This window comes from Amblyraja radiata, chromosome 31, assembly GCF_010909765.2.
Source record: "Amblyraja radiata isolate CabotCenter1 chromosome 31, sAmbRad1.1.pri, whole genome shotgun sequence".
Lineage (NCBI taxonomy): Eukaryota > Metazoa > Chordata > Chondrichthyes > Rajiformes > Rajidae > Amblyraja > Amblyraja radiata.
The window spans coordinates 29,429,847-29,456,564 of record NC_045986.1 but is presented as its reverse complement, the minus strand read 5'-3'; the positions used below and the strand labels follow the sequence as shown (position 1 = coordinate 29,456,564).

Here is a 26,718-nt window from a genome sequence, read left to right as displayed (position 1 = left end):
TTTTCCGAGCCCCGCGCGATGTCGGGACCAGCTCCGCACACGCCATACGGCTCCGGCGATCGAGTGTGACACGGCCCCCGCGAGGCCGTACGGCTCCAGCGACCACGTTTTGCGCGCTTGCCGCATGGAGTCCATGCTGGTGGGACAGGCCCTGTAACTCAGCCCAAACCATCCCCCGTCACTCTAATTGTGTGAGAACAGATAAAGTACTGAGGTCAGGATGCATTTTCCAATTCCAGAATGCTGACGGAATCAGCCCAAAAATAGATCATTATATCATTTTAAATAGAGAGTCCAGTTTAGTTTAGCTTATTGTCATATGTACCGACGTACAATGAAAAACTTTTGTTGCGGGCTATCCAGTTAGCCGAAAGACAATGCATGATTACAATCGAGCCATTTACAGTGTAAGGATACATAATAAGAGAATAACGTTTAGTGCAAGGCAAAGCCAGGCAAGTCTGATCAAGGTTAGTCCGAGGCTCACCAATGAGGTAGATAGTAGTTCAGGACTGCTGTCTGGTTGTGATAGCATGATTCAGTTGCCTGATAACTGCTGGGAAGAAAGTGTCCTTTAATCTGGAGGTGTGCATTTTTACACTTCTGTACCGTTTGCCTGGTGGGCGAGGGGAGAAGAGGGAGTGGCCAGGGTGAGGAGTAACGCATTACTGACAGTGCTGCGGTGCTGGGAAGCAAGATGGCAGGGACCTGATGTGAACTCTTGCCGTCTCTGCTGCTGTATTCTCTTGTGCTAGATACTCGGCCTAACTCCAGCATTCAAATGCCCCCAGCCTTGGTTATAGAATTAAAATTTGAATTTCCTTTATTGTCATTCAGACCTTACGGTCTGAACGAAATTTCGTGCCTGCAGTCATACATACAATAATACAATAATAAACAACAATAAACACAAATTAACATCCACCACAGTGAGTCCTCCAAGCACCTCCTCACTCTGGTGGAGGCAAAAATCTTAGGGCTGCAGTCTCTTCCCTCCTCTTCTCCCTCTGCGCTGAGACGATACCACACCGGGCGATGGTACAAACAGTCCCGCGGCTCACTGAACCCCACAAACGGGCCGGCTCAAACACCGTGGCCCGGGGTGGTCGAAGCTGCCGCCCTCCAGTCCAGCGGACGCAGCCGCTGACCCGCGGCTGAACCCCGGACTCAGGTCACCGCCGCCAGAACGCCGTCCCAGCCACCGGAGCACCGTTCCAGCCCTGAGCCGGATCGCCCTCACGTGAGTGCCGTTCCTCCCTCGAGCTGGGCCGCCCTCACGGGAGCGAGCCCAGGGCAAGACCTGACTGGCTCTGCCTCCGGAGTCTCGAGGTCACCAGCTCCGCCATTAGGCCTCAGCGCAGACGGAGGCAGAGAAGAGGGATACGACAAAAAAGTCGCATTCCCCCGAAGGGAGAGACAGCAAGCCCTGTTTCAACCCCCCACCCCCCACATAAACACAACCTAAAAACCAAAAACTTAACTAGACAAAACGAAAAAAACAACACAAAAAAGTAAAAACAAACGGACTGCAGGCGAGCCGCTGCTGCCAGGGCAGCGCCGCCACTTCCGGAGTCATACAGTGTGGAATTAGTCCCACAATTAGTAAGAGGGAAAAGATAACAACCTGAGGGGCAACTTTTTCTACACAGAGGATGGTGTTTCTATGGAGCCAGTTACCCAAGGAGGTAGTTGAGGCAGGTACTATAAAAAGACATTTGGACGGGTAGGAAAGGTTTAGAGGGATACTGTGTGGGCCAAATGCAGGCAGGTGGGACTAGTGTAGATGGGGCATCTTGGTCGGCATGGGCAACTTGGGCCAAAGGGCCTGTTTCTGTGCTGTATGACTATGACTTAAGTGTTGAACAGCTACAGTGCTCGCCCTGACGCACCCTACACCTGCCTTCTAGGCAGCCACTCTAAAATCAGGCATGGAAGGTTAATTGCTGAGAGGGCACCAGCGGAGAGCAGGGATTTGACCAGGATTCCTGCCGTGCACAGATCGAGTCTGTTTTCACTTGAGATATAGAGGGATACACACCCATGAGTGTTTGGATTAGAAAATCAACAACGCTATAGCATATCAGTGTTATTTAAACTGATTTCAACTAATTTTGTTGAAAAGCTGGAGAATATTATTTGAGGGTTTAAATGTGGGCTCAGCCTTTGTCGAGATTTTTGGCTTCATTTTTGCCCTCCCCATTAGTACATACCAGGGCCTTCTGCATTGAAGAAGGCAACGATATCCATAACTCTCATGCTTTCTCCTCTCCTGTAGAAGCTTGCGGATCAGAATACAGGGGAGCTGCAGCAGCAAATAAAATCAATGCAAGAAAAGGAAGGGTGTTTGTCCCGAGGCAAATGCGACCTTCAGCTGCAGTTGCAGCAACAGGAGGCACGGCTGCAGGTTTTGGAAGAAGAAAAGGAGGCCATTTGTTCTGAGGTCAGCAACCCAGATTGAAACAGCTGAGTGATCCTGGATCGTATCATCCATGGGATTTGACTTTGCCTTTTACATTTTTGCTATTGCTCGTCATTTGGCATTTGACTGAGCTGGGATTTCACACATGCTGTCATTGGCCCATCCATTTGGGCATTCATGAAAGACAGTAACATTTAAGAGGCTTAAATATACAAAGAAAATCCTGGAGGACCGTGGTCCGAGAGCTTACACAATAACATGCACAGTAGCACAGATGGTAGAGTGACTACCTCACAGCGCCAGAGACCCAGGTTCCATCTTAAACTCGGCTCCCATCTCTATGGAGTTTGCACCTTCTCCCTGGGACCATGCGGGTGCTCCAGTTTCCTCCCACATCCCAAAGATGTGTGGATTTGTAGGTTAATTGGCCTCCGTAAATTGCCCCTAGAGTGTAGAGAATAGATGAGAAAATGGGATGACGTAGAACTAGTGTGAAGTGGTTCAAGAAAGGTTCAAGAAATAAAGGAAGCCAGGGAATCGTTGATGTGGACGCGATGGGCTGAGGGGCCTGTTTCCATGCCTTTATCTCTAAACTAAATTAAACATGATCTCATTCTATTGTACACATTGGCCCGTTAATTATTTTGCATAGTGTAACATTTATATGCACCTTGTAAGTGAAGTGAATTTAATTTGAAACCCAATGACTAATTCAGCAGTGTGTCTGAAGAAGACTCCCAACCCGAAACGTCACCTATCCGTGTTATCTTGAGATGCTGCCTGACCCGCTGAGTTACTCCAGGGCTTTGTGTTCTGCAGGTAGACAAAAGTGCTGGAGAAACTCAGCGGGTGCAGCAGCATTTAAGAAGGAACTGCAGATGCTGGAAAATCGAAGGTAGACAAAAGTGCTGGAGAAACTCAGCGGGTGCAGCAGCATCTATGTGGAGCGAAGGAAATAGGCAACGTTTCGGGCCGAAACCCTTCCGGGTTTCGGCCTGAAACGTTGCCTATTTCCTATAGTGGAGATTGTTCAACTCTTTGCATGGAGCAAAGGAAATAGGCAAACGTTGCCTATTTCCTTCGCTCCATAGATGCTGCTGCACCCGCTGAGTTTCTCCAGCACTTTTGTCTACCTTCGATTTTCCAGCATCTGCAGTTCCTTCTTAAACACAAATACAGCTAACTGCACCAAGACTATGCGTAGTTGATTCAGTTACTTTGTAGTTTCTGGCCGAAACCCTTCTTCATACTCTGTGTTCTGCACTTCCTTGTGCCTGTAATTCAGGTCCTCCATATAAAGGATGGGAATATGCATGATGGCCACTCAACATACATATTAATGTCAAAAGTCTCCAAGCTAAAATCCCTGAAGGCCTAGGCTCGAGGGCTGAGGCCGGTTTAGTTTCAGATGTATTATTTGTCACATGTTACAGTGAACAGCTTTGTTGTACATGCTAGCCAATTAAATCAGATAATACCACACATAAATATAAGCAAGCCAAATTTGAGTACAATAGGTAGAGCAAAGGGAAAGATACAGAATGGAGAATGTAGTTCTCGGCTTTATATGGCAATAGTTGCAGAGGCAAAGCAATTCTGTGCCGTCCTTTTTTTATAATGCAAAGTTATTGTTTTGGTTTATTTTTTAGCATGTGTCAAGTTTCATTTTTGTGATATTTGTTATTTCAAATTTTTTTAAATCAAGATCTTTTTTATTTAGTTTTCAGGACATAACAAAGTGCAAAGTTGTCTATTTGTTACAGGCAGAGTGTACGAAAAGAATAAATAAAAAACAAGTTATGCTAACATATAACAAGCCAACAACAATAAAAGAAAAATGAGATACCAAAAATAATCCCTCCCCAGTCACTGCCAGTGAGCATATGCAAATATCAGCCTGTCACAACAATAATCCACGACAAATGAATGGGTAGACTGTTAAGCTGTTAAACTGTGTGTGATGATCAAGCATTTACAAATTTTAATGGGAATAATTTTCCACGTAGAATCAATGTCTGCAAAAGGCTAACAAGAAGTCGGCCGATGATCTGTGCGCACGCAAACAAGAAGTAGACAAGCTTAAGGAAGAAATGCAGAATATTCTTCATCATTGGATACGCAAATCAGGCAGTGAATGGCGATGGGGTGGAAGCCTGTGAACAGGAACCATAAAGAAATCCGTCGCAGCTTTGTCACTTTTTCAGATGTTCCCACTGTCCAGTCTGGCTAACTGAAGGTGAAAGTATTGCTGTTTAAGAAGGAACTGCAGATGCTGGAAAATCGTAAGTAGACAAAAGTGCTGGAGAAACTCAGCGGGTGCAGCAGCATCTATGGAGCGAAGGAAATAGGCAACGTTTCGACCCGAAACGTTGCCTATTTCCTTTGGGTTTCGTCCCGAAACATTGTCTATTTCCTTAGCTCCATAGATGCTACTGCACCCGCTGAGTTTCTCCAGCATTTTTGTGTACCTGTGAAAGTATTGCTAATTTGCTTGCACCCAGTTTGAAAATGAGATGTCCATCCCCAATGAAAGAAAGCAAAAGAAGTGCGGAGGCATCGTTATTCTAGTATCGTGGAATAGTGGCATTGAAGAGGTTGTTAGGTAGGCACATGGTTATGCTGGGAATGGAGTGATATGGATGACGTGTAGGCGGAGGTGATCAGTTTAACTTGTCATGATGTTCCTGGGCCTATTCCTGTGCTGCACCGTTCTACGTGTACAATGGCTCTTCTGCTCTATATTATTTGATCAGATGGGACTCTGTGAGAATTTTGGGCAAGAACCTACTCCTCAGCCAAGAGCACTTTAAATGCTACCTGGTGATTATCTCATTGGTGCTGCCTGTGTGATAATTGACTACTGGGATGTGTATATATTTTTGCCAGTAACTACATTGATTGTAAAATACTTTGGGACACCTAAAGACATGAAAATCGCACATAGAATCGTACAGCACAAGAACAGGCCCTTCAGCCCACAATGTCCGTGCTGTGCATGATGCCAAGACTAACTCTAACCTGCCTGTACATGATCCATATCCCTTCATTCCCTGCATATCCTTGGATAGGCCTAAAGGCCGATCCAAATTTCCCTAAAACGACACTATCACATCTGCCTCCACCATCACACCTGTTGGAGGTACTCACCACCCCTCTGTGTGTAAAAAATAAAATAAAACTGGTCCCGCACATCTCCTTTAAACTTTGCCTCTCTCACCTTAAAGCTGAGCCCTCCAGAATTTAACAATATATATGCAAAGTGCAGAAGTGATTTACTATATATATATATATAGATATTTAATATTATATTATATATATATATATATATATATTCTCTTATATATATATAATAATATATATATATATATATATCTATCTACATTATATAGCAACTTGAACCTACACAATACTTCAGATGCATATAGAGAGAGTACAGAGGAGATTTACTAGAATGTTGCCTGGGTTTCAACACTAAGTTACAGAGATAGGTGAATAAGTTAGGTCTTTATTCTCTGGAGCGCAGAAGTTAAGGGGGACTTGATAGAGGTCTTTAAGATGATGAGAGGGATAGACAGAGTTTGAGTGATCAAGCTTTTCCCTTTGAGAATAGGAAGATTCAAACAAGAGGACATGACTTCAGAATTAAGGGACAGAAGTTTAGGGGTAACATGAGGGGGAACTTCTTTACTCAGAGAGTGGTAGCGGTGTGGAATGAGCTCCAGTGGAAGTGGTGGCGCAGGTTCGTTGGTATCATTTAAGAATAAATTGGATAGGCATATGGATGAGAAGGGAATGGAGGGTTATGGTATGAGTGCAGGCAGGTGGGACTAAGGGAAAAAAATTGTTCGGCGCGGACTTGTAGGGCCGAGATGGCCTGTTTCCGTGCTGTAATTGTTATATGGTTATATGCAGCCGAACTAAAATTCTATACATTTCTAATTCTAGAAAGCCTACATCATGACTTCCTGATTCTTGTACTCGATGCCCCGACCTGTGATGGCCAGTAGAGCAGAAATAAATTGGAAATGTTGTTTTCTTTCTTGTCAGAACCTATGATGAGAAACAAGTGAGGCACAAACAGAAACTGCGCAAAGCTAAAGAGATCTTTATCCGTGAAGTGATGCTGCGAGATGGGAAATAAACATCTGGAAACAGAGGTCAAATTGATGAAAAACCTGATGGATAAGGTGAATCTGATATTTATATACAAACCAAAACAGAAAATGTTTTGTTCAGTTTAGAGATACAGCGCGGAAACAGGCCCTTCGTCCCACCGGTTCCGCGACGACCAGCGATCCCCGCATATTAACACTATCCTACACTCACTGGGGACAATGTTTACATTTCTGGTCAAATGAACAGCACAGTGGCATAACCAGTGGAGATGCTGCCTCCTGGCTGCAGTCAACTGGGTCCTGCTCTCCCTGTAGATTTAGCACAATCTCCTGCAATCATGTGGAATTCCTGGCTTTCCCCGACATCCCAGAGGAGGGTGGGATGGTAGGTTAACAGGCCATTGTAAAATGTCCCGATTGTGTAGGTGAATGGGTGGCATGGTGGCGCAGCAGCAGAGTTGCTGCCTGACAGCGCCAATGACCCGGGTTCAATCCCAACTGCGGGTGCTGTCTGTACGGAGTTTGTACGTTCTCTCCGTGACCACATGGGTTTTCTCCGAGATCTTCAGTCTCCTCCCACACGCTAATGACGTACAGGTTTGTAGGTTCATTGGCTTGGTATAGCTGTAAATTGTCCCTAGTGTGTGTAGTGTGTTAGTGTGCAGGGGATCGGTGCCGAAGGGCCTGTTTCCATGCTGTATCTCTAAACTAAATTAAACTAAATCCGGGAGAGTTGATGGGAATGTAGCGAGCATGGGTTACAGGAAAAATTAGTGCAAATGTGCAAGCCACATTGACTCAATCACCAAATCGACCTCCTAAGGAAATATGGAAGCAATATGGAATTCTGAGGTTGGTAAGGTGGAAGCTGACGACATGGGGAACTTTATCCTTTTTTTCTGAGCTACTGGAGAGTAAAAGAGAGGTGAACTGCAGTCATTAGAGGAGATGTGTTGTGGCGCCTGACAACGTTGGTGAAGGGACTGTCCCAGATCAGGATAAAGAAGGCATGTTAAAGGCACCATAACGGAAAATCTCACCATCAGGGTAGACACTCAGAAAGGAGCAGAATGATTGGAGTTCTGTGTAGGAAAGAACTGCAGATGCTGGTTTAAATCGAAGGTAGACACAAAATGCTGGAGTAACTCAGTGGGTCAGGCAGCATCTCTGGAGAGAACGAATGGGTGACGTTTCGGGTCGAGACTGGAGTTCTTGCAGGACGAGGAAGAGACTCAGCCCCTTCACCCAATGTCTGTTATATCAATCAATATTTGCTTTGTTAAAAGAGCAACAATGATATTGTTATTGCGTTTGAGTGGTGTCTTTGTTTTGTGTGTGTTTGTTTGAATTTGTATGTACATGTGTATGTGAAGGGGGAAGTATGGGGACAGTTGATGAGAGAAAGTTTGAAGAACGGGTGTAATTGTTGTTTTATTCGGCCCGTGATACTCCTTCCTCCATTGGTAGCGTACATGGTGTGATTCTCACATCCTGCCACGTCCCCTTGTCCTCTGATTCTGGGTGTTGTCCCCGAAGACCACCTGTCCCTTTCTACCATTCACCCTGCAATTAGCTCTTTTTGGCAATGGATTTTGTCAATGAATATGTTAAGGTGCGGCCCGAGAACTCTCAGCCCTCTCTCTGCCGTTCTCTCACTGACACTACTTGCGACACTTAATCATGTTCGTATTGTCTCTTGCCACCCACCTACAGGAACATGCCTGGAACATGAAGGTTACTTATGAAAATGACCTGCTCCTTGTTGAAAAGAGAGAACTTCTACAACAGTTAAATGAGCAGGATAATTCCACACGGAACAACAGTCCATCCGCCTGTAACACGAAGCACAGGTACACACACTGTTGTATAACATGCTTGTTTTTAAAGGTTTGCTTTTTAATTCAACACGGGGGGAATTATTCAGGCCAGGAGACCATAAAGCAGCACAGGATGTGAAGGATGCTAGATTAGCACCTCATTGCCAGGCCACATTTTTAATCTTAAATTACTTTATAATTCCACCAGAGTGAACAAGGATATTTCTTGCATTAGCCCTTTCCAGTCATAATAATTGCCGGGTCAGGGGGGATTCACGGCATGAACTTAAACATTGCTACTCCACGGGGTAGCTGGAAGAAAGGTGTGGTATTATTCAAAATACATCTTTCACAATTGCATTGCAAATCATATCTTAGGTTTATTTTTAAATGAGTCATTCTCCATCTACACTTCATGTTGCCTCAGGAAAGTAGCCAATATAATCAAGGAACATTTACACCCCCGACCTTCCATCTTGAAAATGTGTACCACCATATTCAGGAACAGCTTCTTCCCCGCTGCTACCAGACTCTTAAACAGACTGCTCATAAACTAAGGGTGTAATCCACATCTTCCAGTCTACCTCATTGTAGACTTTGCACTTTTTATTTTTAACTGCACTTTCTCTGTAGCTTTAACACTATATTCTGCACTCTTTTTGAAAGACCTCTTGTACTCATGCACGATCTTTGCTGTACCTGTGTATTGTTGGACTGTAATTGTGCGTAGTGTGATGCCTGGTTAGTATACAAGTTTGTCGCTGTATCTAGGCGAACATGACAATATTATACCAATCCCACTCAAAGCACCTGATACAATTGCAGCAGTGCTTCTTTTAGAAGACACAAATATTTAACGTATCTATCAGACAACAAACATTTTTATGGCACATTTCATGTAGTAAAATATACAAAGGCACTTCACTGACATGTAACCAAAAAATATTTGACATCAAAAACCATGCCAACATTATATGTTTAGAAGGAACTGCGGATGCGGGAAAATTGAAGGTAGACAAAAATGCTGGAGAAACTCAGTGGGTGAGGCAGCATCTATGGAGCGATGGAAAAAGGCGACGTTTCGGGTCGAGACCCTGAAGGGTCTCGACCCGAAACGTCACCTTTTTCCTTCAGGGTCTCGACCCGAAACGGCGCCTTTTTCCTTCGCTCCATAGCTGCTGCCTCACCCACTGAGTTTCTCCAGCATTTTTGTCTGCCAATATTATATCCTCATCTTGGTCAAGGATGCAAATTTTACAGGCAAGTCTTAAAATGACAGGGATTTGGGTAAGGAATTCCAAAGTTGAATACACAAGTACCTGTAGTTAAGAAATGCCCACAATATTTTTATGTTTTTTCACGTTAATTTTTATTTTTTCCACTCAACCGCCAGATCTTCCAACTCTAATGCGCCACACATCGTCACCAACAAGAAATTGCGACAAATCTCAAAAGAAATCCCAAAAAACAACATCCAGGTCAGTGCCTTGAAGTTTGTTTAGGAGACAATGTGAGCAAACAGGAACGGGAATCAATGAGTTCATATCAAAATGTTTCTGTCAATTGTGGAAAATAGATAAGTTGATAAATGGATAGGAGCAGAATTAGGCCATTCGGCCCATCATGACTACTCCACCATTCAATCTTTCCCCGCTCAACACCATTCTGCCTTCTCCCCATAACCCGATACCTGTACCAATCAAGAATCTATCTCTGCCTTAAAAATATCCATTGACTTGGCCCCCAGAGCCTCTGTGACAATGAATGCACAGATTCACCACCCTCTGACTAAAGAAATTCCTCCTCAATCTCCTTCCTAAAGGGACGTCCTTTGATGCTGAGGCTATGACCCTGCTGGTCCTAGACTCTCCCACTAGTGGAAACGTCCTCTCCACATCATGCGGTTATGAGCAAAGAGCACAGAGCTTGATGCATGCAGCTCATAATTGTTGAGATTCCATTATTAGATACCAATGTACACAAAGATGTTGCATTGAATAGCTTGTGTATTTGGTCCCAGGAGGGCTCCAGTTTATGCCTTGATCTGTGTATTTACCTGGAGACGCAGTAAAATAGCACGTGGCCTGTTGCCTCTATGTGGGTGGATATAAAGACTGGATGGATTTCTAAGCTTATTTGCCGTGATTAATTTTGCCGTTATGGCCAGTGATAACTGTGTCTGTGTTGAAACTGTATCCAGCATGTGCAACAGTTTTTATTTTTAAAGTGATGCTGAGCGGAAAAAATCTGTGGGCAAAATGAGGAAGAGCAAAAATCCGAATTCAGACCATTTGCCTGCACACCCGTGTGATCGATGTTGACCTGAATTGCCTTTCACATCCTTTAGGATGAACTGTTCAGAAGAGAACAAACAACTTCAAGAGGAGACAGTGAAATGAGTGATCGGCTGATTCATTGGAGAACACTCTGAGAATGAATAAGACGGTACATATACAGAGTAAGCTGATAGTGCTCCTTGCACTATCCAACCATTTTATTTTTTTCCTTCCAGCTTTTCACAGTGTCCTTGGATGTACCTGATCAGATCCAAGGATTTATCTAGCTTCATAGATTTTAGGACATCCAGCCACCTCGACTGTAATATGGACTATTCTCAAAGCCACCGCCATTAACTTTCCCAAATACCTTAGTCTTCATGTATTTCTCCATCGGTATAAACAGAGGAGAAATATTAATTGAAGACCTTGTCCATCCCTTACGGTTCTAAACACGGATGCACCACTTTGGTTGGAAATCACTGCAGATGCTGGTTTAAACCGAAGATAGACACAACAATGCTGGAGTGACCTCAGCTGGACAGGCAGCATCTCTGGAGAAAAGGAATGGGTGATGTTTCGGGCCGAGACCCTTCTTCAGACTGAGAGTCAGTCTGAAAGAAGGGTCTTGACCGAAACGTCGTCTATTCCTTCGCTCCATAGATGCTGCATCACCTGCAGTTTCTCCTGCTTTTTTGTCTACCTACCATTATACATTATATTGCCATAAATAGACACCGGACAGTATGTTGTATATTTCCTGATAGTAAAATATTTATGAATTAGCTGTGAAAAATGCAACAGATCGTCAGATAATCTGATTTAAATCTCATGTACCAACTTTTCACCTGGTTCTGAGAATTGTGATACAGTAATTACTGATATCTCTGAGCTTGCAGCATGATGTATAACTGGAGTTGCACTAAGGCAATTGAAAACCATCCTACCATCAACTAGAGAGCAGTCCTGGGCTACTGTCCACCTCATTGGAGGACCCTCCCTCGACTACCTTTAATCGGACTTCACGGACTTTATCTTGCGCTAAACGTTATTCCTTTATCATGTGTCTGTACACTGTGGACGGCTCAATTGTAATCATGTCTTTCCGTTGACTGGTTAGCACGCAACAAAAGCTTTCACTGTACCTTGGTACACGAGACAATAAGCTAAACTAAACTAACAGAGCAAACAATGGCCACTGAATCATTATACACTGGATATATCCCCTTGCCTGCTTTTCCCAAGCGATCTCGTTATCCATGGCTGAGCAACAACTCATCATCTTCACCAATCATACAATTAACATCCCACCCTGTATAAAATATATAAAGGCTATTCATTACTACTGATCTCAATTGAAATTGATTAAGAAAAGACATATGCACGGCAATGGACTCATTGAAAAACAGTTGCATGCCGCGCTAGCTAGTGATAGCATTGATAGTATGAATAAATGATTGGCACTCAGAAAGCTTAGGAAGTTCCGCATGTCCCCAACAACTCTCATCAACTTCTTACAGATGCGCCATGGAAAGCATTTTATCTGATGCATCACGGTTTGGGAACAGCTCCGTCCAAGACCGCAAGATTGCAGAGAATTGTGGACGCAGCCCAGACCATCACACAAACCAACCTCCCTTCCATTGACTCCATCTACACTTCACGCTGCCTCGGCAAGGCCAGCAGCATAATCAAGGACCAGTCTCACCCCGGTGACTCCCTCTTCTCCCCTCTCCCATCGGGCAAGAGGTACAGAAGTGTGACAACACTCAGGGCCAGTTTATGCCCAGCTGTTATCAGGCAACTGGTCCATCCTCCCGCATCTAGAGATCAGTCCTGAACCACTATCTACCTCATTGGAGACCCTCGACTATCTTGTTCGGACTTTACTGGCTTTATCTTCCACTAAACATTATTCACATCATTCCCCTTTATCGTGTATCTGTGGACGGCCGATCGTAATCATGTATTGTCTTTCCGCTGACTGGTTAGCACGCAACAAAAGCTTTTCACTGTACCTCTGTACACGTGACAATAAACTAAACTCCAGCTTAAACTCAAACAGTCATTGATGCTGATGGTAGGATGCTAATATGCTAATCTTATTGTGAGAGCAGTGTTTTGTAGCCACTTTCACTCTTGTCACGAGCTTTTCATTTTTCTGTACTTTGTTGGCAGGAGCCTTGCAAGTTGCATCATGACAGTTTATCCGTATCCCTTCGCCGAGGATCCTTGCAAGTTTCTATACAGTGATGCTGCTGCACAAATGGCAACTTCCCTATCTGCAACACGGGTACTACAAATAAATATTAAATATATCCTTTCACTGTAGTTTCCATCCCATCCTAATGGCCACATTGCCGGTACATAGTTCTTGTGAAAGTGGCATCACAGGTAGAGTTGGCGGTCAAGAAGGCTTTTGGCCCATCGGCCTTCATTAGTCCATAGAGTATTGAGGATAGAAGTTGGGAGGTCATGTTACAGTTGTACAACTTGGAGTATTGTTTAAGAAGAAACTGCAGATGCTGGAAAAAATCGAAGGTACAAAAAAAATCGAACCAAAGCTGAACACAATACTCCAAGGTAGACAAAAATGCTGGAGAAACTCAGCGGTTGAGGCAGCATCTATGAGTGAAGGGAGAGTCGAAGAAAGGGTCTCGACCCGAACGTCACCTATTCCTTCGCTCCATAGATGCTGCCTCACCCGCTGAGTTTCTCCAGCATTTTTGTCTACCTTGGATTATTGTGTTCAGTTTTGGTCACCCTGTTATAGGAAAGCTGGAAAGGGTACAGAGAAGATTACACGAGGATGTTGCCAGGACTCGAGAGCCTGAGCTACAGGGAGAGGTTGAGCAGGCTAGAACTCTGTTCCTTGGAGTGCAGGAGGATGAGGGGTGATTTATAGAGGTGTACAATATCATGAGGAATAGAGCGGGTAGATGCACAGAGTCTTTTACCAAGAGTAGGGGAAACAAGAATCAAGACATGGGGGAGGGGAGAAGGATTTAATAGGAGCCTGAGGAGCAATGTTTTTACACAAAGGGTGATAGTAATATGGAACAAATTCCCAGAGGAGGTAGTTGGAGGCAAGTACGGCCACAACATTTAAAAAAAGCATTGAAATAACGTACAAACTCCATACAGATAGCATCCATAGCAGAATCGACCCAGGTCTCTGACACTGTAAGGTAGCAGCTCTACCATTTTTGTTGCCATTGGCTTCCATTTTTTAAAATATCTCTGTATTGAGTCCTGAGACCTTCTTTACATTAAAGGTGATAAATCGGTTTCGACAAATGGTTTCAGTTATTTTTGTTGTTTCTTTTCCAGTGACACATCATCACCAAGTGGTAGTAACAATCCTGGCTGTTTGGACCTCTATCGACGTAGCAAATCAATGGATTATACGGATGCTCCCAAATCCACATATACCCCACCGCGGATGTACCAGTCAGATACGGACTACATGAATCTGTCGAGCTGTTCACGGTTCAGAGACCAGGAGGAGAGCCGATTCCTAGGCAATGACAATGTGTGATCTGGCAGTGACTGAGACAGAAGTAGATCTGAGTGCGATTGAAGTGGATCCTGACTGTGCTGCTCAAAAGAACTTTGAAGGCTGGATGATCCACAAGGTGGTTCTACCTGGAGTTAAAGTAATGCTGGTAACAGAGACAGGGACATACTGATTCAACATGCCGTTGTCTTTGTCACGTTGCCTAACAGGAATATTAACACATCTTTCTCTGGATGAGTAGTGATAGATTGGTTGAAATAACCTGCCCTGGCGTCTGTCCTATCCAAGCTATTGCACTTACAAGCACACGAACACTGGAATAGTTCCAGTGTTTCAAATGTCAAGGGTACAGGCTGGGCCTGTGAAACGCCACGGTTCTGTGGTACTAATTGTGTCCAGTCCTTCCCCAGTGTATAAATGAACTTTGGTGCTGGCTCCCCTCATGAACAATGCAAAGAAAGTGCTCACTTGTACGAGTAATTAGTTTTGTCAGGATGTAATTTAAATTCATTATTTGTGCCGAGTTCTGCAGTGGTACTTGTAAGCTAATTTCATATCAGTATATATTCCTCAGTTTAGACAACAGCATTAGCATTAGAAAGTAGTACTGGTGATCAGATGATAAAACTCTGTGTTGAGTCTACTGAACCGAATACCTTCTTGCACTGCTTTCCTCCTGAGATTTTTAATTGAATAGACAAAGCACCTGATGGCTTGGTGCATAAACCGTGAGAGGGGGTCAAGATGATCAAGTGAAGCAAAATAATTCCACTGGAAACAAACTTCTGATGGACCCTCTTAAACTGTGTCGGGTAATTTCTTACTTAAATCCCAACCGCTGCCACAAGATGCAGGAATGCCGGAGACAAACACTGTCTGATAACTGGCTGGTGTTTTCCCCTGAAATCACTGCCTTTTCCACGTTTGCAGCGATTACCAGCAATCACAGACAGTGAAATGATTTAAAAAGCTGTGGCATGTTTAGCCTGCCAGTTAAAGAGGTCGGCGTAATGCAGGCTCACGGCTGTTCCTTCGGATTAAGTTCCCACCTCAGCTGTGCCTTTGGCTGTGGGAAGAGAAGTGGTGGCAGTGGGGCACTTTCCAAACTTCCCCCAAAGGACAGCACGGAAGGTCTGCGGGGAAGAGTCAGCCGAGACTCTTTCTCAGCCCTGTCTCCGAGCTATCACACGGGAACAGGAGCGGCAGGGCCAGAGGACACAGAGTAGGCCTCCACTCAGTGACTGGTGTTGGCAATGCAGGAATTTCTGAATGAAAAGGAGAAAAACGTAACTTAAAATAAATGGAGCAAACAATGTGAGATTGGAACTCTTAATTTAGTAGTTGGGTATTAAAGCAACACTCCAACTATCCGCCATGAATCCAGATTCGATTCACTTTTTGTCATCTTGTCCACGCAAGGATAAATGACTCCTTTATATTTCAGTCGATCTCTTACTAATGCTGAGAGTCAGTTTCCACAATTGCATTGAGGAAGCTTGCCAACCTGGGATCTACAATCCTTTGTGTAGGAAGGAACTGCAGATGCTGGTTTACATTGAAGATTGGCACAAAGTGCTGGAGTAACTCAGCAGGTCAGGCAGCATCTCTGGAGAAAAGGAACAGGTGACGATTTGGGTCGAGATCCTTGAAGAAGAGACTCAACCCGAAACGTCACCTACTCCTTTTCTCCAGAGATGCTGCCTGACTCGCTGAGTTACTCAAGCTTTTTGTGTCTATCTACAATTCTCTGTTATCTTGATCTGTTCCATTATGTTCTGATATTTGCAATCTTCTTACCTTGTAACCGAGTGACCCAGCTTACACGGGAACTGATGACGTGGTTCGTCAGCTGAGTTTAGACCAGTCATCCTCACTACTGCTTTCTGCTCCTTCCTATCCAATCCACGCTTTACCTGTAAGTGATCTAAAGTTAAGGCAGCTCGCAGTAAACATGTTGTGAAAGTTCTTTACCAGTCCTGATTTCAGCATTTACCTAGACCTAGATAGCAGAAGGACTTAAAGTAGCTTCATTGTCAACTATTTCTGCCGGAGATGGAGAAGGAGATGTCTGCTAGGATGTGGTTAGTACAGGACCTGGGGTTCTTTAAAGATTCCAACAGAGGTTACAACAAACACAAAGTAATTCAGGAACTGTCGTAGACCATCATCGAAATGGATGACGCCATCAGCCTTCAATAGATCCTTCACACCACTTTGTTTGGATTTGCTTTTGGCTTTGAATCAGTGGAGGTTCACAAGTCTGTCATCAAACTTCTGGGTAAGACACTATCTCTATTGTGAATGCAAATTTTGACCTTTAACACTTCAACCAAGTAAATAAGAGGCATGAAATCAAAATAGAAAATGCGGGGAACATGAGGCAGGTCAGTCAGCACCTGCGGAAAGGCAAATAGATTTGGCATTTCTACACTGGGACCCCAGGAAAATGAAAAGAGGTTGGTTTTCAATTGTGGAGAAGATGGGAGGAGGATGGATTGAACGCAAATATTAATTCTAATCGGAAAAAAACAATTGCGTTAATGTGGCAGTTCTAAGCCGTTTGTGCTTCTTTGTGCCGGGGGAGAGAAAAACTGACCAGACGCACAGATTACTGACGGCAGAAGTAGCCAGTTCTGATGTAGAAAGAACAAACTAGTGAGTTACCTAAAGTTGAAACATTTGATACCAATTAGGGAAGGCTGTAATGTGCCTGGTCAGAAAAGATATTAATATTTTAAAAATCAGACCATATGAACATTCATAAACAAAGGCAGTTACATAAATAATTGAAGATCGATAGAAAAGTTCAAGAGGATTGGGGTTGTGGCAACATCCTAGATTTCACTGCTCTGGGTTTTGTAATGTGTATTTCATTTTTATTTGGGCTATATTTAGACAGAAAGAAACCTTTTTGAGATGTAATTGGGATTCAGTTTCTTTTCTGATTTATATCTAGATTCACAAAGCAGGATGCAAATAAATAGGAGAGTAAACTTATTTTAAAAAATTATAAATTTTGAATTTAATTTTGAAATTAATGTTAGAAGATAAATGTGCAAACACTTCACCATTGTTTTTTTTTCTATTTTCTTATTAAACTGGTTAGAATTGAATTCCGAATGCACTTTCACAGGTATTTATATAATGTGTGATACGATGCCTCTTACATTTATTATAATGTGCCAGTTTATTTCACTTCCAAAGCCCAGGTTCTTTGATCATTCAAAGTGTCTGACATATAATGAAAGAATGGATCGACTGGGCTTATATTCACTGGAATTTAGAAGTGGGGATCTGATAGAAACATATACAATTCTTGCGGGTTTGTAGGTTACTAGGCCTAGTTAAAGGGAGTGGATAGAACGCGCGACAGGGTGATTGGTCTGAATGAACAGAACAATAAAATATCAAAAATGTTCAGTTAAATTTTCTAGATAAAAAAATTGCTATAATTGCTATAATTAGAACAAGCCTGAGCTGATGAAGTTTTATTCAGAAAACAAAAGCTAAGTATAGAAGGCATAAAATTGATTAGTACGGGTGTCGGGAATTATGGGGAGAAGGCAGGAGAATGGGGTTGCGAGGGAGACATAGATCAGCCATGATTGATTGCGGGGATAGACATGCTCGGCTGAATGGCCTGATTCCGCTCCTACCATTTATGAATAAAACTGACAGAACCCAGTACTATCTATTGCCCAGACAGGACTAGTGAGTTGAGTAGGCCTGAAAGCACTCTCCGTTAAGAACAGAACCACAGCTGGTTTGCATTGAAGCATGATGAGCAAATAGCCCTCATCCAGTCTCTTCCACACCGTGGCTGCATTTGGGATTAACATCACATGTGTTGCTGTCTGACTATTCTTTGTTTGAAGCATTTTTAGCATCTTCAGCTGAAGTTCCTGCTTTTCACATCTGACAGGTCGGTAATTATTTATTTTAATATGTAATCGGCATTTGGATGGGCAAGGGCTGATTAGGGATGGTCAGCATGGTTTTGTACGTGGGAGGTCAGGTCTCACAAACCTGATTGATTTTTTTTTCCAAGATGTGACCAAAAAAGGGTGATGAGGGCAGAGCTGTAGATGTGGTGTACATGGACTTCAGTAAGGCATTCAACAAAGGTTCTGCATGGTAGGCTGCTCTGGAAGATTTAGATCACATGGGATCCAAGAGTCAAGAGTGTTCTCACAGAGAGTGGTGAATCTCTGGAATTCTCTGCCACAGAAGGTAGTTGAGGCCAGTTCATTGGCTATATTTAAGAGGGAATTAGATGTGGCCATTGTGGCTAAAGGGATCAGGGGGTATGGAGAGAAGGCAGGTACAGGATACTGAGTTGGATGATCAGCCATGATCATATTGGGCTCGAAGGGCCGAATGGACCACTCCTGCACCTATTTTCTATGTTTCTATGTTTTATTGTCATATGTCCCAGACGGAACAATGAAATTCTTACTTGCTGCAGCACAACAGAATATGTGAATATGAAAGCATAGTACATAATGGGGGAAGAGGAAAAAAAAAAGTTACAGTTCAATAAATAAGAAAATAGTGCAAATAACAAATAATAATATAGTCTTTTGCAGTTCAGAGCTCAGTTGTTGTGTTTAATAGCTGTAGGGAAGAAGCTGTTGCTGAACCTGGATCTTTCAGTTTTAATGCTCCTGTACCTTCTTCCTGATGACAATGGTGAGAGATAGCTGAATGGATAGCAAATTGACTCCATGGAAGGAAGCAGAGGGTGACGGTGGAAAGTCGTTTCTCATACTGGAGGCCTGTGACTAGTGGTGTGCCTCAGGGTTCGGTGCTGCGCCCGTTATTGGTTAATGGTTCATGTGCCCTCGTATGCGAAACAAGCACTTTATGGGAAATGGGTAGAACGTGTGGAACCACTAATATTGATAACAGACTCTGAAAGCTGCGTAATACAGAATGGAACATAGAACAGTACAGCACAGGAAAAAGAAAACGGCAATTGTCTTTGCAAAATCTACAATATGCAAAGCATCATTGAGAAGAAAGGTGTTGGCTGCCACATCTTGATACAGTAAACGTATGTCTGAAGAAGTGTCCCAACCCGAAACGTTGCCCGTCCTTTCCATCCACAGATGCTGCCTGACCCGCGGAGTTCCTCAGTAACTGCCGACTGAGTTGTTTTATTACTTTTATCCCCTCTGGTCTCCATGAAAGGAGGATGAAAGTAATTCAGCTAAACATTGAGCTTTGCTTAATTACATTTATCCTTTTAGGGTCCAGAGGAGGTTTACGACAATGATCCCAGGAATGATTGGGTTGACATATGAGGAGGGTTTGACGGCACGGGGCCTGTACTCACTGGAGTTTAGAAGGATGAGAGGGAACCTCATTGAAACTTACCGAACAGTGAAAGGCCTGGATAGAGTAGATGTGGAGTGGATTTTTCCACTAGTGGGAGAGTCTAGGACCAGAGGGCACAGCCTCAGAATAAAAGGACGTTCCTTTAGGAAGGAGATGAGGAGGAATTTCTTTAGTCAGAGGGTGATGAATCTGTGGAATTAATTGCCATAGAAGGCTGCAGAAGCCAAGTCAATGTATTTGTAAGGCTGAGATAGATAGATTCTTGATTAGTACGGGTGTCAAGGATTATAGGGAGAAGGCAGAAGAATGGGGTTCAGAGGGAAAGATATATCGGAGTAGACTTGACGGACCAAATGGCCTAATTCTGCTCCCATCACTTATGACGGTCTACTGATATGCTGGAAAGCTGCAGAGAACTATAAGGATTGCTTTGAAAACAAGGATTTTTAAATCACATTGCTCATGTACTATGGGGTGAAGGCAAGCAAATGGGGTTAGGAAGGAGATCAGCCATGATTGAATGGACTTGATGGGCCTGATGATGCCATGCCCACGATGATGTCATGTCCAAATAAGTCTACATATTTCCATGGATTGCTCCATTCAAGTTGTCTTTCTTTTGAATATCACAGGAAAGCTGTTGACTCTGAACTTACTAGCATCTTGAAAAGAGCTTAGGCTAATCGAAATGTAATCATTGACGATAATGCTACGTAGGAGGCAGGTAAATCATGTCCTTGGCTGAGTTTTGTGTACGTTTCCAAATGAATGGCTCCTTTGATTAATTTTTCCATTCTATTTGGTTTAAGTTTCTTTAAAAAGATCCGTGATTTCTTTGGCTGAGGTTTTTATTGTGTTTTCGAATGAATGGCTCCTTTGATTATTTTTTAAATTGTACTGTATTTGGCTATAAGTTTCTTTATAGAAACCCGTGATCTCCCACATCGTGCCGGAAATTAGGATCATTTTAGGAGGAAGCCACCACAGTTGCCTTTACGGTACAGTATCGCTACTTAATCTCCCTTGCTAGTAACGTAAATGTCACCACAATCAGAGAACATGCAAACTCCACAAGGCCAGTACTGGTCGTTAAGATTGATTCCCAATTGCTGGATCTGCTGTACTGCAGAAACAAAAGAATCCCATAAATTATTGGCCCCACACATGTATATTCAAGCCCCCGTATATCAATTAAAACTTCAGCAATCGCCAATCATTTTGCTCTTTGATCTGGAACTCGCTGAGTTTGTGCCTGGAGTATTGTGGAGTATTTCAACATGTAAGTAGTGAATAAAGAAACCTTAAACTTACTGCTGGACTCCACGCGTTATTAAATAGCGTGTTCTAACAGGTGCCAAATCTGTCTCTGAATTGCTCTTGCATCTACAGCCTGAACCTTCCCAAGGTGGGACAATACAAGGGAGTGCAGACACAATCACCCTGAAGAAGGGTCCCGATTCCAAAACGTTGCCTGTCCATTCCCTCAGATGCTGCCTGACCCGCTGAGTTCTCCCAGCACTTTGTGTTTTACTCAAGGCGGGATGAACCAAATCAAAAACCCAGTCAAAGCCTCAGAGAGCAACACAATGCAATTCATTGATAAGTTTATTGGTCCACGACTGATTGCTGGTAATATTTACACCTAGGCACTTTTAGTCTCAACCATTTAAACCTTCCTTTAGTGGGATCAGAGCACTGGCAGAGTGGAGTTGTGGATGTAGACTTTAGCGAGGCACACATGGGCTTGCTGCTTGTGCTTCTCTTTGGTGCGTTGGTTATTGGGCAGAGGGAGATGATTGAGGACAACCAGTGCAACTATCTCTGTGAGATCTCAGTCCAGCACCACGCTGGGAATTTCCAGGGGTCCCAGACAGGAGTGATCTTGGGACAACATGAACTAAATCCCTTGGCAGTTCACAAAGCGGTAAACAGTGTCTGACACTGAATTCAAGGAAATTCATGCCAGGAAATCCAAGCCTTTGGTGGCACGGTGGCACAGCGGTAGAGTTGCTGCCTCACAGCGCCAGAGACCCGGGTTCGATCCTGACTACGGGTGCTGTCTGTACGGACTTTGTACGTTCTCCCTGTGACCTGCCTGAGTTTTCTTCAGGTGCTCACTTTTCCTCCCACACTCCAAAATTGTACAGGTTTGTTGGTTAATTGGCTTTGATAAAATTGTAAAATTGAAGGATAGTGCTAGAGTACGGGGTGATCACTGGTCGGTGCAGACCTGGTGGGCTGAAGGGCCTGTTTCCACACTGTATCTCAAAAGTCTAAATTGTAAAGAGGACTTGTTCAATTTCCTGAGTGCTGTCAAACTCCACCCTCTAATGTTTATTTTTGGTGCTGAGATGCTGGCATAAAGAGCAGCAGCTCTGATGATTTAATTTCCAGACCATGTGATAAAACCTAATAGAAATGATGTTGGCCTGTGTGGGCTAGGTTGGCCGGTGTGGGCTAGTTGGGCCAAAGGGCCTGTTTCCATACTGTATGACTAAATGAGTGGGAGATTAGGACTGATGGGACTGCTTTGAGATATAGACTATTGGACAAAATAACTTCCTACGTCCTGAGAAGGTATGAGCACAGGTTCCAAGCCATTAGGTAATAGACTTTCCAGTAGGTTACACCGTTACCAAAGCTGCAGAAAAAATAAGGCAATGCTTGTTACATGTGGGAACTGTAACTGGTGATTATATCTCCATGTTCCACCACTTCAAAGTAAAGGGTTTGCGACGAACATTGGAACCACAGTGAACTTCTCCGCCCTTCTTGTGGTAGGAGGTGAAATCGTTAATGAAGGTACAATCCAGGCCAAGTGGTTCCAATGCTGAGCGCACTACAGCTTCCAGTGCACATTCTCCATTGATCAGCGGCCCAAAGGGTTTTGGAATTCCCAAGTACTTGCCAAGAACTATCATGTTCACCTGACGAGAGACAAATATAAACCTGTTTCAGCCCGTGCTGCCACTTTCAGACACATAATGAGAGTTAGAATGTCTGAAGTAAAAAAAGAAACCCGATTGCCCGAAAGTCAAAAGACAAGGAAATTGATTCAAGATTCAAGAGATTCAAGAGAGTTTATTGTGCTTTGTGTCAGCACAACAGAACATAGTAAACAATGATGGTCAATAAATGAGTTATGGACAACAGGAGAGGAGCAAGATCATAGAATGTTGTTGAAGATGGATAATAAGTTCATAAAACATAGGAGCAGAATTAGGCCATTCGGCCCATCGTGTCCATCTGCCATTCAATTGTGGCTGATTTATTTTTCCCTCTCAACCACATTCTCTTCTCCCTTTAACCTTTGACACCCGTACTAATGAAGAATCTATCAATCTCCACGTTAAAAATACCCAATGACTTGGCCTGTGGCAATGAATTGCACAGTTTGACCACCTTAAAGCTGTCCTGTACTCTCTGACATTTTCACCTTGGGTGGGGTGAGAGGAGGTTCTGTTTGTCTGCACTAAACTCAACTAAACTAAACAATTGCTTCTGTTCCCTCTCAGTCCTGATGCAGGGTCTCAACCTAAAAAGTCAACTGGCCCTTTTTGCCTCTGCAGTAGTTGCTTGACTTGCTGAGTTTTTCTACCATTCTGCTTTCTTTGTTTTTCACTTACCATATCTGGAAAGTAAGCTCCTACATGGGTTGCGTCAGTTGGCTTAAACAATGTTGGGATATCAATGATATCTGCTTCATCTAATCCCAATTCCACCTTTAGGATGTCTCGGTTCCAATCAATGCACATAGACTCACCTGTACATGGGCATTTCTTTCATGCAACGTTTGATTTTTCAAGATGTCATTAATTTTAACTGGGTCACAGAATGTATCTGATTTACAAAACACAAGAACACCATTAATATATATTTTTTGTTAAGTATCACTTTAACTGTACACTGAAGATCAGGTCACTAAAGTACAGATCTGCCGTGATCAAAGACGGACCAGACTCAATGGGCCGAATGGCCTAATTCTGCTCCAATGACTTATGACCTACGTTAGCGACACTAACTGTTCCATCCATATAGGAACTGCAGCCATCATGAATTTGCCTGTACAATCCTCCTTCGAACATCTGCCCATGCGTTGTTTAATCAGTCCTCAATGAAAAAAACACCTTGGCTCAAACTTGTGTGAAAGAGTCTGCGAAGGGTCTCAACCTGAAACGCCACCCATTCCTTGTATCCAGAGATGCTGCCTGTCCCGCTGAGGTACTCCACCATTTGTGTCTATCAAAGGTGCATTTGTGACTTCCACCACCATTTTTTTAATGTTGTTAAATGAGAGTTTTCATGTTACAAGGGCATTGGAGGCCACAGATTCAAACGTCAGTTATTTTTGAAAATTCCCTTTGCCAAAGGAGATACAAGGAACAAGGAGATGCTGGAATTTTGGGCAAAACACAAATGTTGGAGTAACTCAATAGATCAGGCAGGAGTATAATTAGGCCATTCGGTCCATCAAGTCTACTCTGCCATTCAATCATGGCTGATCTACCTCTCCCTCCTAACCCCATTATCCTGCCTTCAACACAAACTCTGACACCTGTACTAATCAAGAATCTATCTATCTCTACCTCAAAAATATCCACTGACTTGGTTTCCACAGCCGTCTGTGGGAAAGAATTCCACAGATTCACCGCTGTCTGACTAAAGACATTTCTCCATGTGTAATGGTGGTGTTTTACGTGAGGTTAGTTTCACTCACAAGTGAGCAGCTGAGAGGGGGAACATGAGGAACTGGCCTGAGTTGTATATGGGGATTAGCAGAGTGCCGCTGATTTACAGATGGGCTTAGATAGGGTGAAATTTGTCAAGTGTGTTCAGGAAAGTTTCCTCAGTCAATATGTTACGAGGCCTACAAGGGAGAGGGCAAAGCTTGACCTACTTTTAGAAAATAGGACTGCGAAAGTGACTAACGTGTCAGTGGATGAGCCTTTTGGGACCAGCCGCCACAGTACTAATGGCTTAAAAATAGTTATTAAATACGACAAGATTGATTTCTAAGTTGGAGCAAGGCCAACTTTGATGGTCTTAGACAGGAACTTGCAAACGTTTATTGAGGTCGGCTGCTTGTAGACAAAGGGATGTCCAGAACATGGGATGCTTTTAAAAGTGTGAAATCGAGAGTCCAAGATAGTCATATTAGAGTGAAGGGCAAGGCAGGCAGCAGTCAGGAATCCTGGACAATGAGAGAAAGTTAGGCTCTGGTCAGGAAAAAGGAAGAAGCATGGGCCAGGTAGAGGCAGTTGATCAAGTGTATCCCTGGAGGAATATAGGAGATTGATCAGACTATGGAGAATCCAAAGAGATGATTTAAGTATATTAAGAACAATTGAGAAACTGCAGAGAGAATAGAGCCCTCCAGAAACTAAAATGGTCACAAAATGCTGGAGTGACCCAGCGGGACAGGCAACATCTCTGGAGAAAAGGAATGGGTGATGTTTCGGGTCAAGACCCTTCTTCAGACTGAGAGTCACCCATAGTCAGGATCAAACCCGGGTCCCTGGTGCTGTAAGGCAGCTGAGCATCTCTACCGCTGCGCCACTGTGCCACCCCTAGATGATGAATGTTTGACTAAAACTGATTTCCAGAGAGAGTTAGATTTAGCTCTTAGGGCTAAAGGAATCAAGGGATATGGGGGAAAAAGCAGGAGCAGGGTACTGATTTTAGATGATCAGCCATGATCATATTAAATGGCTGTGCTGGATCGAAGGGCCGAATAGCCTGCTCCTGCACCTATTTTTCTATGTTTCTGTGATTAACACATCTTTTCTAGATTTGACCTCAGCCAATATTTGTATTCAGAGGTCATCTGCACTGGACATCTGTACATGTTTGTATCACCATTCTCACACAAATGCATCACCAATTGACCACTTAATATCCCAACATAATCCTCCGACAATTTCGCCACCTCCAACGGGATCCCACCACTAGCCACATCTTTCCATCTCCACCCCTTTCTGCCTTCCGCAGAGACCGTTCCTTCCGCAATTCCCTTCTTCAGACTGGTTAGGGATAAGGGAAACGAGAGATATAGACGATGATATAGAGTGATAAAGAACAACGAATGAAAGACGGGCAAAAAAGTAGATGATAAAGGAAACAGGCCATTGTTAGCGGTTTGTTGGGTCAAAAAGAGAAGCTAGTGCGACTTAGGTGGGGGAGGGATAGTGTGAGGGAATGCCGGGGTTACCTGAAGTAGAGAAATCAATATTCATACCACTGTGCTGTAAGCTGGCCAAGCGAAATATGAGATGCTGTTCCTCCAATTTGCGTTTAGCCTCATTCTGACAATGGAGGAGACCTAGGACAGAATGACCATGGAGTGGGCGGGATCATTGTGTACACGAGTATCATTGATCCAATCTGGCAACATTGGGAATATTTCGAAACTGATCAGAAATGAATAAATTGTTTTGAGGAAATACAAATGAATTGCAATATACATATGTTTAAGAAGGAGCCGCAGATGCTGGAAAATCGAAGGTAGTCAAAAATGCTGGAGAAACTCAGCAGGTGCGGCAGCATCTATGGAGCGAACGCAAACGTCGCCTATTTCCTTTGCTCCATAGATGCTGCCTCACCCGCTGAGTTTCTCCAGCATTTTTGTCTACCTGCAATATACATATGGTATTTAACCATTAGGTGCCACTGTGACCGATAAAGTCAGCCTTGTCCAATTACCAAATGTTTGCAGTTTGTAAAGAGGTGGACTATTCCACCTGTGCAAATATCCAGATAGAATCAGAAGTCTTTTCACCCCTCACTCCATGTACTATCTGTCATGTACAAAGTAACTTGTCTTTGTTGCTATAGATTTCATTGTCTGGGTCTCTTTTAAAACACATTCATTATTCGATAAACTATGTTTCAAATAATTTTCTAGGTGCTTATTTTAACTTCCTTTACCTACTTTAACTCATCGTAAATACTTTTATCTTTTTGCTGCATTAACCTAAGAGTAATTGGTGTCCCATGTTGATCTTCATCTTTAATGAAATTATCATGTTTTTCCATTTATTTTTTAATGCCAGTCATCCAGTTATATTTTCTAACAGAAAACTGCAGAGCTTTTTCATTCTTTATAAATCTCCTTAAAGCAAGGAAGCAAATTTTGATTTTCCTCTCTATGTTAGCAATGCATAAATAATTGTCTTGTTCCTTGCTAATAGCCAGGCCAGTTTCTACAAGAAAACTCATCTGCCATTGGTTTGGTTATGGT

The 26,718-nt window shown here is 43.3% G+C and overlaps 2 protein-coding genes across 4 annotated transcripts in view; one reads left to right on the top strand and one right to left on the bottom strand.

Annotated features, from left to right (window-relative positions):
• The window catches only part of ccdc30 (coiled-coil domain containing 30), a 59,346-nt gene extending 49,535 nt beyond the window's left edge, over window positions 1-9,811 (top strand). For 2 of the 3 annotated variants that reach the window (XM_033048397.1, XM_033048396.1), the window contains 5 exons: window positions 2,275-2,440; window positions 4,426-4,546; window positions 6,467-6,606; window positions 8,248-8,384; window positions 9,745-9,811. In XM_033048397.1, coding sequence (XP_032904288.1) covers window positions 2,275-2,440; window positions 4,426-4,546; window positions 6,467-6,489 — 310 coding nt within the window. In that variant the 3' untranslated portion in view covers window positions 6,490-6,606; window positions 8,248-8,384; window positions 9,745-9,811. The remainder of the gene's footprint in view (window positions 1-2,274; window positions 2,441-4,425; window positions 4,547-6,466; window positions 6,607-8,247; window positions 8,385-9,744) is intronic. The other variant, XM_033048398.1, reaches the window with a different exon arrangement.
• An 11,823-nt stretch (window positions 9,812-21,634) lies between these two features.
• LOC116990583 (protein-arginine deiminase type-4-like) lies at window positions 21,635-23,296 on the bottom strand. The gene is made up of 2 exons (XM_033048395.1): window positions 23,108-23,296; window positions 21,635-22,408 (listed from the first exon to the last, which is right to left on the bottom strand). The coding sequence occupies exons 1-2, from the start codon at window positions 23,234-23,236 to the stop codon at window positions 22,175-22,177; spliced, it is 363 nt and encodes a 120-aa protein (XP_032904286.1). The 5' UTR covers window positions 23,237-23,296; the 3' UTR covers window positions 21,635-22,174.
• Between the last annotated feature and the right edge of the window lie 3,422 nt (window positions 23,297-26,718).

Excerpts from the sequence above, each read along its gene's own strand:
- LOC116990583 (XM_033048395.1), bottom strand. The coding sequence starts at position 23,236 with ATGTGCATTGATTGGAACCGAGACATCCTAAAGGTGGAATTGGGATTA. Across the intron at positions 22,409-23,107 it reads GAGCTTACTTTCCAGATATG|GTGAACATGATAGTTCTTGG; the intron begins GTAAGTGAAAAA and ends GTCTCTCGTCAG.